At 43.9% G+C, this 16,862-nt stretch overlaps 1 protein-coding gene across 2 annotated transcripts in view; it reads left to right on the top strand.

The window, feature by feature from the left end:
* PDZD2 (PDZ domain containing 2) overlaps nucleotides 1-16,862 on the top strand; it is a 210,156-nt gene that overhangs the window by 164,577 nt on the left and 28,717 nt on the right. For both annotated transcript variants that reach the window (XM_064437724.1, XM_064437725.1), the window contains 8 exons: nucleotides 4,852-4,963; nucleotides 6,974-7,122; nucleotides 7,727-7,846; nucleotides 10,356-10,470; nucleotides 12,146-12,219; nucleotides 12,367-12,592; nucleotides 13,632-13,749; nucleotides 15,927-16,059. In XM_064437724.1, the coding sequence (XP_064293794.1) occupies nucleotides 4,852-4,963; nucleotides 6,974-7,122; nucleotides 7,727-7,846; nucleotides 10,356-10,470; nucleotides 12,146-12,219; nucleotides 12,367-12,592; nucleotides 13,632-13,749; nucleotides 15,927-16,059 (1,047 nt within the window). The remainder of the gene's footprint in view (nucleotides 1-4,851; nucleotides 4,964-6,973; nucleotides 7,123-7,726; nucleotides 7,847-10,355; nucleotides 10,471-12,145; nucleotides 12,220-12,366; nucleotides 12,593-13,631; nucleotides 13,750-15,926; nucleotides 16,060-16,862) is intronic.

Below are 16,862 nucleotides of genomic sequence, written 5' to 3'. Positions count from 1 at the left end.
GCCCTAAAACAGAGCAGGAAGCCATGGAAAACTCACTGCTGGCCAAGATTAGAAAATCCATGTCCTCTGCATTGTTTGCAGTGTTAATTCTGGTAAATTATAGTGCTGCACTTTGTAATTTATTTGGGAGATAGAATCAATTAAAGTGAAAAAAGAGCTAATTTAAAAGTGAGGGTATTTTACTTTCTGTGAAGGTAAAGGGGCCTGTGGAGCTCCCTGCCTTCCAGATGAATTTAAGTCTTAAAGCATGCTGTGCCCCAGAAAGCAATAAAAATTTGCACAAATATCTGGAACAAGTAGAATTATAAGAGATCTTCAGAGAAAATCTCCAAAACTTTTGGAAAGGCTAAAGCCTTTAAGGCATCAGCTAGTTCTGAGGGACTAGGAGGTACTTTGTGTAGGGACCAGAATAAGGTGGGTTTGCATCAGGCATTTTGGACCTTTGTCTGAAGGGTCTGGTGCTAGCAGCTCTTGGAGACTCACTGGGTTCATCCTGCGCCTGCCCTACAGACAGCGGCCTTGCAGTTTTCATGATTAAATGTGTTTTGGGTAGTGCTGCTTAAAAAAACTGCCCTGGCTCTGTCGGGACCAAAGAAGAGGAGCAGTTATCCTGTGGAGCTTGTGCAGGGTTGCTGTGTGCAGGGGCATTCCTCTTTCAGGTTGTGGTTTCAAAGAAGGAGAGTGGACTTGCTGGTGGACTGACTTCGCCGGTGCAGGTAGGGCTGAATCTGATGTGCCACAGATGGCTCAGTCTGATTCTTGCTGTTTCGCTCCCTATCAGGTTAAACTTGTCTTTATTCTGCTAGTGCTCCTCAGCAAGGAAAGCCAGCAGGCTGTGCTGTGGGGAGTCGGATGGGCTCGCTGATGGGAAAGGCAGCAGCGTAGGAGCTCCACAATGGCAGCAGGGAAGCAGTTTGCCTGTTAAATTGTATCATCCCCTGTGTGCCGCCTTGTTTTTGTAGATTGGTGAATATTGCCAAGCTGTTTGAGGTTAAACAATGCAGACTCTCATAATCCTGCTCCTCATCTCGCCTAATTAAGGGCCTGGTCATGCTGGAGCTTTGCCCGAGTGAGGACTCTGGGGGCAGTTGTTCATTCTGGTGCGGCGCCAGGACCACGTGTCCATGATAGAACTGTTTCCTTTGAAATCAATTGAGATGTCACCATTGCTTGATCCCAGAGCTACTTAATGAACTGGCAAAATGGGCTCTATTTTTAGATCTCCCTTCAAACTACTGTGCGTATTAAAGCTCCCCTTGTCCTTAACGCCGGGATGGTGTTGGGCAGGATTTATTGGTTTAGTTTAATGAGAGGCATACAGAACTGAAATAATAAGCTCCGTTTCCTTGAAAGTGAGGAAAATTAAAATGGCATGGTTAAATGCGGGCAGCCGCCTCGAGACAGTAAAGCGATATGTTCACTTGTGGCCAGAAGGATAAGGTGGAGCTGAGTTTTTCTTGTCTAAGTTACAACAGAGCCAAAGATTACAGACGCATGACTTTGGAGAGTTCTCACAAGCTTTGTGGATCAGATTGCTAAGTGTTTTCTGAGTTGGATAAAGCTCTTGGTGGTTTATTAGACAGGCTCAACAACTTAAAAAATATCTACTTCATTGCAAATGCTAGTGTCCTCCCCTACATGTTTATAATCAGTGTCAGAAAAGTATTTCTGCTAAAATACGAAATAAACAGAGGCATAGGTAATTTACATGGTTTTACTTCTTATTGTAGTCTGAAGCCAAGTTGGATAAAATGTAATTTCGGGAGGCTGCTGAGCACACCTTGAAGCTTTCCCTAGCATTGGTGTTTGTGCGCACATGTCCTTCTGAAGATCATACATGGCGTTTCAGGGTTTGACTTCTGTAGGCTCACAGCCTGCAGGACTGCACAGTGATGAGGTGAAGGGATGGGGTGCACAGTTTTAACACAAGTGGATTGACTCCCTTTTTTCCTCTCACCCCACTAGATGGAAATGTGTGTAACAGCAGAATACATCTGTACTTGTTTCTGTTGCACAGTCAAAATAAGCAAAAGCAAAAAACATCCAAACCAAACCCAACCCCGTGTTGTAGAAACACAAGATGTACTGAATGGGTCACCCATAAGCCCAGGCTCAGGGTGGAAATTGGCTGTGGCAGCGATGATTTCAGCACCTCTCTGTAGGATGCTGCAGACTAACCCATTTTTTTCTCCCCATGCTCTGAGCTGGAGGAAGCGGTCCAGCTTTGGACTGGGAGTTGTGTGGTTTTATGAGGTGAAACTGCCCATGTCTGTGCATGTCGCAGAAACAAAATAACTAAAGCCCAACTCTGCAGCTCCAGACCCGAGCTGGTTTGTGCTCAGCTGTGAGGCTGGACCCATCCCTGTCTGTTGGATACTTAAACACCATGCAAGTGCCAGGCAGCGCAGTTAGGCATCCTCTCTTGATTTTCTCCATCCCTATGTTTCAAATATTTCTCGACCACAAAGTTAACACTGCTCCTAAGTACTGATGGTTTTGCACACCCTTAAAACCACCAGCCACATGATTTTTATAGTTTTACAGAATTGTTAAGGTTGAAAAAGACCCTTAAGATCATTGAGCCCAACTGCCAACCTATCACTGCCAAGTCCACCACTAAACCATATCCTCAAGTACCACATCTATCCTTCTCTTAAATACCTCCAGGGATGGAGACTCTACCACCTCCCTGGGCAGCCGGTTCCAATGCCTGACAACCCTTTCGAGGAAGAAGTTTTTTCTAATGTCCAACCTAAACTTCTCCTGGCGCAGCTTGAGGCCGTTTCCTCTCGTCCTATCACTTGTTACTAGGGAGAAGGGACCAACCCCCACCTCGCTACAACCTCCTTTCAGGTAGTTGTAGAGAGCGATAAGGTCTCCCCTCAGCCTCCTCTTCTCCAGACTAAACACCCCCAGTTCCCTCAGCCGCTCCTCATAAGACTTGTTCTCCAGACCCTTCACCAACTTCATTGCCCTTCTCTGGACACGCTCCAGCACCTCAATGTCCTTCTTGTAGTGAGGGGCCCAAAACTGCACACAGTACTTGAGGTGCGGCCTCACCAGTGCCGAGTACAGGGGCACGATCACCTCCCTGCTCCTGCTGGCCACACTATTGCTGATACAAGCCAGGAGGCTGTTAGCCTTCATATGTGTTTGTACAAATGATTCTGGCTTTTCTACAAGGGAGGCATGCTCACTTAAAAGGGTATTTTTGCTTATATGGTCAATACCAGTGTAACTGTGTGATCCACAAAGTTGCGGCTCACTTCTAAAAACTCCTGCTGTCTTCTGGGTATGTGCTCAAGGAGATCATAGCGGGAGTTGGTGATACTTTGTCTGTGGCCTAATCACTGATGTTTTGGGTCTCTTGGGTGGGTTTTTTGATCTGATTTCTTAAATCTTTCCTCTAATGAGTCCCTCACTAGGAGGGCCAAATTGTAAGCACTGTTTTTCTCAAACTGATGTAGTTATTTTCTTCTTTAGATGAATCCTATTACATGGAGCTTTGAGCTGCAAAAGCATTTGATATTAGAAGTGGACTCTGAAGTCATTGCTGCAATGCCTTGAAAAATCAACAAGAACTAGCTAGGATGTGCAGACTGCATAGCTGTTCGTGTTGAAGGGGAGGAATAAAAAGCAGTTTCAATTCTAGCTTCCTGTTATCTACAAGTATTATCTTTTCCTGAAGTTTTTACCCTTTGAACTGAAATCATAAAGTCTGGACTCTGCAAAAGATAAACTTTGGCTTTCTTGGTTTGAGGATAAGAGGGACTGAAGGATGAGAGGCATGTTCTAAGGAAAATCCTGCTATTTTTACAGTTGAATAGTGGAACTAGAAATTATTTTACCAGTGTTTGGTCATTTGGGTGGGATTTTTTTTTCAAACTGTTTTCTAGCAGTTGATATAGTACACTAAAAGTATAATGCAACCAATAAGTGGTTGTATTGGAAATCTTGTGATCCTTGCCATGATCTGTCTGAATACACAGAGGGTGCGTGATGGGTGGTGGGGTGTAAATGCAAAAGAATTAGTGTGTGCTTGGGGAGCATGTTGAGGATCACTGTGTAGCGGCACACTGAGGAAAATCTGACTGCTCAAGCTGAGTGAAGGAAGCAGCGAGTAGAGAAGGGGGTTGGTCGCTAGGGTCTTCCATAACGTCTGGGTTGGGGAGAGTCTTTGTGTGCTTTGCACATGGATGGCTCTGCTCATCCCTGACTGTGTGGGTGCCTGTGGCCACGCTGCTGTACATTGTCACCTTGTATCATCACCTGCATCTGGGCAAACACGGTGGGTAAACAGACTCCTCCTTTCTTGCTGCATTTACTTGGGGTGGCAGCGTTGTCAGTCTATGTGTAAATTTGCATTGAGCATTTCCAGGCTTTCAAGTGCTTAGCTGTGTAATCTTCTTAACTTTCTGTTAAATTAACTTCTTGTCCATTGGCACTCAGCTCTGGACACTAACAATAAAATAACACTTTTTAAAAGTGGTTCTATATAAAGATGTGATGTCTCTGGAAGCTCCCTGAGCTGAGCAAACTGCAATAAAAGCTACATTAAAATTTTGTTAAAATGCACCTGAATGAGGTGCTGTGGGTGCTGGAGGTGCTCTTGGGGCATTAATGTGGTACCCTGCAGAGGATGTCTGGGCATACTGAGCTGTACCTCTACCCGTCAGTAAGATTTGCAATAACGTCCAAAGGTGTTGCTGAAAATTAATTACAGAAATGTGTGCTGGCTTAATACAATGATGTGTGCTGGAATTTTTGTCCCTTAGTAAAAATGAGAGGAATTCCATCAACTTCTCTGGTTTACTAGTAAATAAGTTTTTTGGGGTTTTTTGATTTTTTTAGGTGATGGAAACTGAGAAGTCTCAAGATCCAGCTTGTGCAGAAGCGTCCAAAGGAAACAACCAGAGTCCAACTCTGGGAAGTGGCATACTGAAGTACAGAAGTCGATCCCAAGGTAAAGCTGGGTTGATAAAAGATAGCAATAGTAAGATTTTTATGTTGTGTTTTTATTTGAGCTTTCTAAAAGTGAGATAGATTTTTCTTTCCTTTGGAGATCATATTAGTTTAATTTGGAAGGAAAATCCCAGCTGTAAGATGTTTGCATTCAGCCTCCTGAGTTGAACTAATGTATGGACAGAAAGATGAAGCAAAATTTTGGAAGCCTCTGTCTTTTTTTTTGTTTTGTTTTGTTTTGCTCTTTCTCTTCTCTCTCACTCAATATTCCCTATGTATTTCAGTGTGCTCTACTGCTGCAGTGGGGGACTTGTTTCAACATGCCATTACCTAAATACCTATTATGGCAAATACTCTTGAAATTTTCTATTGCTTTGTCCCCAGTCTTACCAGTAACCTGTGTGCAGAGCTTGATCATGTTCTCATCCCTAATACTCTCCAGGTCTCCTTCCCTCTTATGTTCACCTTAATTTCCATTTACTTAGATATTTTTAGCTTGCTCCGGGGAGCTCCTCTGCCTGTAGCCCCTGTGGCTGTGTGTTCGTGGCACACTGGTGTCCAGCCCTGGTTCCCATGGGTGCTGATGCCCCTGGGCTATGGGTGAGCCTGGAGCACTGCCCAGCTTGGTCCCAAGCCGGGGCTGCAGCACAGGAAGGGAAGCTGCATTCAGAGGTGGGCAGAAAACACAAAAATATAACTGTTCTCCTAGAGGAAGAGAGGGAGAGGTGATGGGAAAGGGTTAGCTGTAGGTGCCAGGAAGGCTTGGGAGGGAAGGAAGTGCCAGGGTGTTGGGTCCTGCCAAGATGGTTGTCCTGGCTGTGTGCAGCAGTGGTGCCTTGTGTGCCTGGGGAAGGGGAGCTTTAAAACCAGAGGTAATTTCACACCCCAAAGCTGGGAGCAGGTTTATATCGTACTCTGGGCAGTGGGTACAAAGTTTCCTATGGCTGCAGGAGCAGAATTGCTTTAATGCTGAGTGAAAACAAGCAGCTGCCCCAGCTCTGTGCTCCATCGCTCCCTGGCCCTGGCACGGATGCTTGCACAGCCTCCAGGCAAGGTTGACGTGGCAGAAAACGGGTCTGGGGCTCTCCTGGGCAAATTTGCAGCAGGTCTGCCTCTGTGGATGGCTTGTGAGCCCTGTCCCCAGCGTAAGGACAGGGCAGTGGGTGCGAAGGGAAGGCAGAGCTGCCCCTTTCTGTGGCAGCTCCAACTTAACCTTGGTTTAAAGTAATCTATAAGCCACATTATGAAATCCAGTTTGTGTGAATCTGGCCTGTGTCTTGTATTTTCATCTGTAAAATAGAGGTTAATGGCCCTTTCCTCTCTGGTGGGGGAAATGGCAAGGATAAATGTGTGGGAACCACTGTGCCTGTGGGTCCTGTGGGGACCCTGGGGAAAATGAGACCTGGAGGAGCCCTGGTGCCAGGAGCAGGGTACTCTGTGGCAAACTACAGGATGTCCTTCAAGACAAGAAATTCTGTTTCTAATGTGAACTCTGCTCTCTTCTCTGTAAGACAGCTAGGATCGTTGCCAGAAGGAAAGAAAATAGCATTTATTTGGCACATTTTTCCTTTTTCCATTCCAGAAAAATTTCCCTCAAAGTGACGTGACACCTCCAGAAATGAATACTGCTACAGTGTCAGGTCTTTTAAGTTTAAATAAATGAAGCTTGAGAGCTTAGTGCACTGGCAAGTGCCATTGGGTAAGAACAGCTGAATTTCTTTTCTGTCCCTGAGCTAACGGCTCAATTATCTTCTGCTTTTCCTTAATACCACGATCATCAGCACTGAGGAGTTCAGCATCACTGAAAGATCATAGAAAACCTGTGACAGGAGGAAAAGTTTTTAGTTGAGGATGATCAAGACTAGCTCCTAGCTGCCTGGTTGGGAGCCATGTAGCATTGTTTTAAGGCACTGTGTAAGTTTGAATTTTCAGGAGGTAATTATTGCATGCTGGCGAGGGGATGAAGCAGCTCTGAAATGGTTGCAAGACATATTTCTGTGGTTTTCCCTAGGTGCCGGATCCCGCTTGGAGTCCGTGGGAGAAGACGATGAACTGACAGTGGAAAACGGTGAATCGAGTTATGAAATAGCAGTGAAATATTCCCGGGGTGGAAGAAAGCACTCTCTGCCCCAGCAGCTGGAGTCGGCAGGAGCCAGGCAGGTGGGTGGAAAGGCAGGGCTGGCTCTGAGCACCTCACTGCGCTAAATCCTTCGAGATCTGTCTGGAGCTTGTAGAAGTGAGGTTAGTGAAACAAGGCCATGTAGGTACGTCACAGGCCCTGAAACCATGCGTGGACACAAAATGGGATGCGTTGGCTACCTACTGAGAGCTTCTTACTCTGAAGATGGTGAAGGGGGGTACTTTTTGCTGTGGCCAGGAGGTCCTAAAGCTGATCTTATGAGCTGTAGTTCTAGAGGTGTGAGGACTTAAAAAAATCCTGCTTCTCTTTATTTTAAAGACGATGATGTTGGCTTTTTTTTCTAAGGACTTTAGCATATCATGAGGCTACCCTTAATCTTCTTCATTTAAATTGTGACTGGTACATTACAAAACAATCCTACTGTGTGAAATGTGGGCAAATTACTGTGGCAAGATTCACTTTGACTGTAATGAGCTAGGATTTCATCCCTTGAACATATTTCTGAATATATCTGTAAGATCCCCTGCTCCCTCTTCCCTGACACACGCAATTTTCCCGGTATGACATCCCAGTGCCTATGCCAAGCAATCAGAACAACTTCCCTTGTTTGCTGATGTTTGTTAGGACTACCATATTGTGAAGAAATCCACCCGTTCCTTCAGTGCCGCCCAAGTGGAATCTCCATGGAGACTGACCCAGCCCTCCATAATTTCCAATATTGTCCTGATGAAAGGGCAAGGCAAGGTGAGGATTTGTGCATGTTTCTCACACGTAGCAAGAGCTGATGTTTAAGAGGTGTCTCCAACACCCAGGACTTGCAGCAGCTTCCAGGTGGCCAATACTAATAATAACAATAATGACAAACAAATCCCATTTTCAGATGTAAATGCCAATGTTACACCTGCAAAATCTGGGAGAAACGATGTTCATGCCACGCACTTGGTGCCAAGTGGCTTTCATCATGATTTCGTGCATCTGGTCATCACTGAGATATCAAATATTAATAATGAATCTATAAATATGTATGTTTATGCAAAGTTGGTGCAGCTATGGAAGAGTACCTGTTTGCATGCATATTTATGGACAAGCATATTTTATCTCTGTGGAATATGGATATATTAAAAAAAAATCACTGTAAATTAAGCGTTAAACCCAAAGACAGGTTCCTGGTTGATTGTTTCTCTGAGAGTGCTGAATTTTCTGGGTCAGAGAGTCCTCTTTTCTCCCCCCAATAATGTGTTTGCACATTTGCTAGGTACCAGCTGGCTGAATGCTAAGGGGAAATAGACAAGCATTAACCTAGGTGTATATTGTTTTCCCTAATCCAATCTACACTAGTATCGGAACTGTCATTTAAATATACTGAAAATACGCATGTCTTTTTCTGAAATACTCTTTAAATTCATCAGATGGGTATGTTTTGGACTAAAAAGACTTGTTTTGACTTTCAAGCTCAAATACAAAACACATTCCTTGTGCTTTAAGTTTAGCAAAGAGTTAGAAATAGTGACTTCTCTGGATAGATTGACTCACAGTTGCTATAACTCTCCTTGTTTTGGGAGCTTCAGGTCTTTCATAACTTTTCCAAGCGAATATGTCTTCATTTTTCATGTACTTATTTTTTTTACCCCATTTTTCTCATAAAAAATAGATTATTTTTCCCTGTGGAATAAGCCACCCTCTCCTGCCTTTCTGCAATTATCTCCAAGGCATTCCGAAGCAGTTGGGAGCATGCAGACTCTAGGGATCATGAACCACCTCAAAAAGCTGCTGTTCTGGGTGCCTTTCACCCACTTTTTTAGTGATCATCTCTAGGGGTTGTACTGCGTACAGTTTGTACAGCAGCATTTGCTTTATTATCTCTGTGCAGACCTAGGACTTGAAAAGTATTTCCACAGAGTTGCTGTGTTGGTGGCTGGGAGCCAAGTGTTTGACCTTTGTTTTTTCATCTGTAGGTAGATCTGCAGGGGGTGGCTTTTGGCTATGGAGTGGCAATGCTTCTCTGGGAAGGTGGGCTAACGTGGGAACCACTGTGCTTAGCAGCTGTATTTCTCCCAACCCAGCCCACAGAGCCATGGGGAGGACTGCTGTGTCCATGCAGGGGAATGCCATGAGCCTCCGGCTTTCTGTAGGTTGCTTTGCAGTTGATAATTGCACAGTGAACAGTTAGTTGGGTTGTTTTGCATTGCACAGGGGAGCTTGGATGCTTCCTGTCTAGAAATCAGTAATGTCTTATCAAATTACTAGCAGCTCATAAGGGTGCTAGTCGACTTTATATTCACAGAATAAAGCAAAAGAGCTGGTTGTTCTGTGGGGTTTTAAACACAGTGTTAGCGCCTGCCCTGGCAGCATCCCTCAGCTGGAGAGCACTGCCTGAGGCGCTAATAATAACTGTGGCTTCAGATCACTGAAGCACAACAGTTTTCCACTTCCTTTGTCCACCTGGTTGGTGACTTGTCTCTTTATTCTGTAAATTACATGTACAGTGGAGACAAGAGGAGAAATGCAGGGGGGAATGGATCAAGGAGGTGATTTGGCTGGGAAATAACTCAGCAGAAGGGGTAGAGGTTCATTCTGCTGTGCTCATACATTCCCTGATCAGCTTTGCAAGATGTCCTGCAGCCAGCCAGGGCAGTGCAGGGGCAAGAGCTAACAGATGGAGCCCTGGGGAATGTATCGATCTAGATTTATTTAAATACAATGTGGTACATGTCTCCAGAATAATTAAAAATGTACGTGTGCATGGCAGTCCCCCCACACCAGCCCTCTTCCAACTACATTCCTGACATTACAGCACTGACCTTATGTCCTGTTCTTAGGCTTTTCTTTTTCCTGAGGAAATGCAGGATCTGTGACAGCATAGAAAATTACAGTTAATCCTGGATATAGATCTCAGGGGTGGGAATCTACTGTCTGTCAATTTCAGAGCAATGTGTTACAGTTTTTAAAATGGGAATAGGAAAATATAAAGCCATTGACCCAATGTTGGTTTGGTTTTTTTTAAATCTTGAAATAGCATTTTTGCCTTTAGCTTAAGGTGCCTGCTGCTGCTTTTTGAGCTGATAAGTGTGTGGATATTCAAGTGAAAGTAAATCAGGAAATGCAAGCAGAGGTAAGGTGGAAGTGCAATTCAGCAGCAGCAGCTATTAGGTTTCCATCGTTCCTGTGTCTTGTATGTTGTCGGCAGTCTTTCTGGCACAGGTGATAATAGACTAAGGTGCCAGCTGTGTGTCTCCTCCTCCATTTTCTGTAGGGTCTTGGATTCAGCATCGTGGGAGGTCAGGATTCTGCTCGTGGACGCATGGGGATTTTTGTGAAGACTATATTCCCAAATGGAGCAGCAGCTGCTGATGGAAGGCTTAAAGAAGGTATGGCAGAGAGAATCCAACTGCATATAAAGGACCACAGTGGGATATGATTTCAGTCCAGCAGAAAAATTCAAGCACAGCTTTATTTAGGCACCTGGCCATCAGCAAGAGGCTGCGGAGGATGTAACACACCCTGTTTGTCCATCCTGGGGAATATCATTCGTAGCAGTTAACTTGATTATATTGCATATTGAAAAGGGGAAACTAGCGTATGATGCTGAGGTTTTTTCCATTCCTCTTCAGTGAACTTTATTTGCCTAAGCTGTAGGCTGCAGTTCTTCAGTTGGAGAGGGTCATTGATAACAGTGTATCTATTCAGCCCTCACCTGGCTTAAAGGTGCTGGTCCAAGAAGGGGTTATATGGAGGCACATGCTTGGGAGAGGCAGTTTTTGGCCCTTGTGCTCTCTGAGCCTCTTAGTATGATTTTAACATAAATGAACAAGTAAGAGTCATAACCAGAAAAAGAAAAGAGGAAGGATGGGGTTGGCAGTAGGATCACCCAGTTGGTTAGAGAAGCAGGTATGTCCTGATTTTATTACTGCTTTTCCCGTCTTGATCTCTGAGCTGGGTGTATAGACTGTTCTGTTTGTGTATGCACCTGGTCCAAGTGCTCCCATGCCAGACAGACAGACTAGTATGCACTGTTGAAAGTACGAAGTGACCATGAGTTTAAAGTGGTGGTTTACAACTCTTTTGCCTCGTCCACAGAAAGCTGCTCCTGTGTTACTTCTCTCAAGCTGCTGCTATGTTACTTCTCTCCTCCTCATAGTATCATTCCCCTCATTACATCTCATCTCAGTTGTATTTGAGGCTGCTTTTGGTGCCAACTCTCACACTTACTGCCAGAGGGAAGCTCACATCCCTGCAGCATAGGTTGTGCGCTCGCCATGGGAAGCCAATAAGTAACAGCTGTCCCATAAACCCAGCAAGCTTTTGCAGGCTATTAAGAGCTTGTATACTCTTCCCCCCTCCCCGTAACTGGGGCAAGGAAAGTAGAGGAGGGCTGGAGTTGGACATCTAGTTTTGCACAAATGCAAGTAAAATTGCAGAAAGTGGATCTGAATCCTGCTCATTTCACTGTCCTTTTAATGAAGTGATGGCAGGTCAACACAGCTGGGTATGAGTAGTAAAGCCCAGAGCCTGGCACCGGGTAGAAAATGTGATGGACTGTGTTCTCTGGGGGAGAAGGGCATTTGCTCTCGCAGTACATGGGCTACTCATTTCTGTAAGAGGACACATTTACTTTTTCCAGCAAGGCCACTTTTCTCTGAACAGGCTTTGGAGCAACGTGCTGTAGTGTTTCGCTTAGAGTCTTGTTTTTCCTGTTGATACATGCAAAAGAAAAGGAGTTACGTAGTCCCTTTGGACTTCATGTTATGAGCATCTATTTTCAGACTTCAGTTAAAATCCATAGTGTTTTCAGCTTGTTTGTTAGTATGAGAATGCCAGGCTAGGGATCTCTGCTGAAGAATAGTCTTTACTCTGATAATTCATCACTATTAACTTGTAAAGGCATTAGGACAAGTGAAAATAAACTGAGAACAGTAAAAGGCTTTTTACTGAACAGTTAATTGGAATCCTTATAGTAGCACATTGCCTTATATACAGGAAGGGTTTTTAACATCTCTATAGCCTGTATGTTGCTGACTTTATTTTTTTGTATCTAATTACCAGGGGATGAAATCCTAGAAGTTAATGGAGAGTCTCTACAAGGGCTGACCCATCAGGAGGCCATTCAGAGGTTTAAGGTAACATAGATATACAGGAGATTCATCCTTCCCCTCATTCACCCTGGGCTTTATATTCTTTCACTGCCACAAATAACTGTATGCAGGTTTACTGGCAAATGTTAGTGTATTGTGTCACCTTATTGGGGTTCTCTGATGTCTCTCCAGCAACTCAAGAAAGGAGTGGTGACCCTGACGGTGCGCACACGGCTGCGCAGCCCGAGCCTCACGCCCTGTGCAACCCCCACCTTGCTGAGCCGCTCCAGCTCCCCCAGCTCCAGCGCCAGTGGTGGCACGCCGGTCCCCGGCCCTGACGAGGCGGAAGGTTCCTCCTCCAACCGCAAAGGACCTGGCCCAAAGGACAGGATCGTCATGGATGTGACGCTCAATAAAGGTGAGGGTCCATTGAAATGGGCTTGAAGAACGAATCCCTGCTTCTCAGGAGAGCTTTTGAGAATAGTCTAGAGGCTCTAATATCCAAGGCACCTACCCATGTCCATATGATCTTAAACCACAGGATAGGGGAGAAAACCATCTTCTAATGCAAAAACCTCAAAAGAGTTCCCCTTCCAAACTTTGCTGCTTCAGAGTCAGGAGACTCTTACAGGTAGCAGTCAGTGTTCGTCCTGCTGAAAGGGGGAGGCTGTGAGGTACCAGACAAAATGTGAATGAGCCTCTCAGCAGCCCAAATGGCCATACCCTTCTTGTAGAGGGAAGCTCTGGGGAAGGCAAAGCCATGCAGAGCGCTCAAAATTGCCCAGAAGAGCTGTGTGAAGTCCTGCCTGAGTATTGCTGTCATTATCAATAACCGCACAAGATAAACTTAGACCATATGCTAATGCGGCAGGACAAATGTGCCTGTTTTAAAGGCTTAAAATATGCTTTTAAAGATTGGATTAAAAATTTGGAGAAAGAAGGTAAAGACTTCCAGTAATTCCTACTTTAGGAGCACCGTTACCTGAAGGAAAGCAAAGGTAAAAGTGGACAGAGGTAATTATTGAACCAGAGACAACACCTCACCTTTCTTCATGTCTCTCTGCTGAGGGATACTATTTAACAAAAAGAGCAGTACAGTTGGCAGCATCTTCTGTGCTCAGGTTTTGTGCAATAATTTTAAATGACATCTTTATTGGATTGCTGCCCCCACTTTTTTGTGCCTTGGACCAGATCAGACCTTGTGCGACATTTCCAGGCAGTTCCCATGGCACACAGAAAATTTGCTGGGAGTGATGGATCTCAGACAACAGTCAGGATCAGATATTTTCAATCCTGATTTCCACTGTTAGTCTTGGCTTCCTGACTAACTGCACCTAAGGCCAGCACTGAAACAATACATGAGTCTTGATGTCAGATGGGATGTGGGAACACAAACACTTGTGTGTCCTGTGTGATTACAGTCTGCTGCGTTTCTTTGTACTTTTTGTTTTTCACAGAGCCAGGGGTTGGGCTCGGCATTGGTGCCTGTTGTCTCACGCTGGAAAACAGTTCTCCAGGGATATATATTCACAGCCTGGCCCCAGGATCAGTGGCTAAAATGGATGGCAGATTAAGGTTAGTTAAAACAGAAACATGCTGAAGTGGTTTTACAATAAAATCGATTTAGACTTTGTTTTCACCAATTGGTTGGTGTAGCATGGAGGGGATTTATACTTAAGAGTTCACCCAAAAGAAAACATTTAAATAAAGACATTCCAAAGTGGTATTAAATACCCAGGAAACATTATTCTGTGTGCTGGAAGCAGCATAATCATTAAGGTTTGGTTTGTTTTTTTAATTCTATATACAGAAAACTGAGCCTAATAGCACCCTTCGACAAAGGGGAGCAGCAAGAAGTGCAACCTCATGTCTTTTTATCAGAGCTGTGGGCAGAGACCCCAGATTGGGAGGAAATTTGCAGATCTCTGCTAAAAGCTCAGTCACCTGAAACTCTTATGAAAAGCTGGGAAAGATATTCTTGCAACTGACTGTGCCCATGGCTGCAGCAGCACTTTTCTGCCCTTATTCTCTGTCTGGCAGGATCACTGCAGGCTGACCTGCCCATCTCATTTACTCTGTCATGGAGTTTGGATGTCTTTAAGGAACCGTAAGAGAGAAAAGCAGTCATTCCTAGGGTTCCCTTGTGCTTTACATTGGATTAAGTGACAGAAAGTTATTTGCTATTCATCTCCTGGAGGCCTTGTTTTTAAAAACCATTGGAGGAAATCTTCTACCTTTGTGCGTTCCTACATAAATGCTGGTGGGCACTGGGAGCCTCGCTTAGGAGGGGAGGCTGCACTGAAGACCCACTGGGACAGTGTGATCTGAACTGAATGTGTAGCATGAGCACTGGTGCAGAGAGGCTGAGCACATGCCTTGCTTTCACATGGGTAGAGAGTGCCTTCTGCTTCCTTGCTTACCAGGAAAACTGTGATAGAGCAATTTGGTTTTTTGGAATAAGGTAATTTTATGCTGGCATACCATATGGAAATGTCTATAGGAGACAGTATTTAATGCTAAGTTGCTTTCTTATAAGCCTCTTTGGAAAAGATTGTAGTGCTGGTTGCGTCTGTATGCAACAGCTGTATCGTTTATTAGGTTTAAGTGATTGATGATATCCAGGCATGCTTCCCAGATCTCTAGCTTGCTTCTTTGAGACATTGCTTCTGTTGTCCCATCAGCGATTTATGGCTCCATAAGCCAAAACTTGCAGGATGGTTTTGATTTTTGGAAAACTTCATTAATCAAATACAGGCTTTGCAATACCAGAAGACGTTTTAATCCAGCTCCTCCATATCTGAGCTTCCCCTCTCAATCATGCGCCTATGTGAGCGACTCCATTTGTGTAGATTCTAATAACTGTTTAAATCTAAAAGGATGACAGAGTAGCAACATGATTACACAACTGATAGGTCACCCTTTGCTTTCCTGAACCTGTACCAGAAGTACAGGTTGCTGAAGGCTGCCGTGTGCAATTGCCTTTTTGCCTTTGGTGTGTGCGGACTCACAGTGCAAACTCACTTCCATTGTCACAAGTAGCCCCATGTAAATCAGCAGTAGTAGATTGTTTCAAAATGTCTATTTAAAGCAAATGCTTTAGTAATTATGGAGAATGCTTTAATGGTATCCCTAGTTGTCGATCTTTTCTTTTGAATAGTTCCAGATGTCTGAGTACCATGTGCAAGAGTTAAGAAATTGGAAAAACAAAACTAAACAATCTGTGCTTTCCTCTCAGAGGTTTTTGTTTTTTCTTTTTGTCTTTTCAATGGGTTCTATAGGTTAATCTGAAGCAAATACGGGCTTATCGTGCTCAATTTTTTCCTGGAGTCATTTCATAAACTCATATGTAAATAATGAATTTCTTATCAGTGTTTGTGTTAAGTAACTTAATATGATGGGAAGGATCAGCCCATCTGAATCTAATTTTTCCTCTTCTGTGCTCAACAAGTATCTGAATGCAGAACTGGAATTAAAGTTTGCTTTCACCCTGGTCCAAATGCAGCTAATTTTCTCAGTTGATTTAATAGGGTCTGTAGCACTGACAGTAAGTACAGATGAGATCTCCGGACCTCCCTCCCGAGGTCAACAGGACTTAAAGCATTCACAGCACTGGGAGCAAGAGCAAGACTAGCTTCTTTGCAAGCCAGATCTTTTCCAGGCACTTATCTTTGAAAAAGCTTGGCCATCAGTAGAAAGCATAAATGTTTTTGTAGAAGGCGGATGTGATTAACTGGCTGTATGTCTCTCTGCAGTCGGGGTGACCAGATCCTAGAGGCAGATTCAGTGAGCCTGCGTCACGCAGCGTTAAGTGAAGCCTATGCCATCCTGAGCGAATGTGGTCCAGGTCCGGTCAGCCTTATCATTAGTCGCCATCCTAACCCAAAGGTGAGGAAAGAATGTGTTAGTGTATCTGGGTTGTTTTATTCTGGCACTGTAATTTGAGGCTTGCTGTCGGGAAAGCAGCAAATGAAGTATATTGGATTTTTTTCTTTATGGCATGTGTTGTGCAAGAAGTCAGGATTGTAATGATGCCTTCCAGTTTTGTAAGTTGTAGCAATGCTGGACAGTCCCTGCTGCTTTTCACTTAGTCACCCACTGATCAAATGCAATTTTCCTGGAACTACTCGAGTGAAGTGTTCCCATCTTTCTCGGTACTTGGACCAAGTGGCAACACAAATATGGCATGAGTCTTCTTCCTCCTTAAAGTTATTTTGCAGTCAGTTTGTCTTTGAGTAGAATATAATTTAGGGCCAGGAATACAAATATCAACAGATTGAACTGATCAACTATACTAAAGTAGTATACTGCTTTTAAAAAAGTAAAATCTGTCCAAAGATCAAAGTTTTCCTTCAGGAATTAAAACGTGAGGATCTGGAATGTACTGCTACTGTGAAAACTGTGCAAGGGCAATTTGGAAATAAGACTGCATTTACAAAGTGAGTGTTTTCAAGCAATTTTTAAAAATTGATGATAGAAGATAAAAGCTTTTTAACCAAGCTATAGGGAATAACAACTTCTTTTATTTCAATATTTCAAAGAATTTCATGAGTGTACAAAACCTTCCTGTTTAAACAGGAATGAAGCTGTAAAAATATTTGAATTAGTGGGTTCAGAGAGGTCTGACTTTTGAACTTGTAACTACAAATGGAGGCCTTAATAAATCCATATCTAGGAGAACTCAGGTTTCT

This window comes from Phalacrocorax carbo, chromosome Z (genome assembly GCF_963921805.1).
Source record: "Phalacrocorax carbo chromosome Z, bPhaCar2.1, whole genome shotgun sequence".
NCBI classification, from domain to species: Eukaryota; Metazoa; Chordata; class Aves; order Suliformes; family Phalacrocoracidae; genus Phalacrocorax; species Phalacrocorax carbo.
The sequence above is the reverse complement of the archived record's forward strand: the minus strand, read 5'-3'. Positions and strand labels throughout refer to the sequence as shown.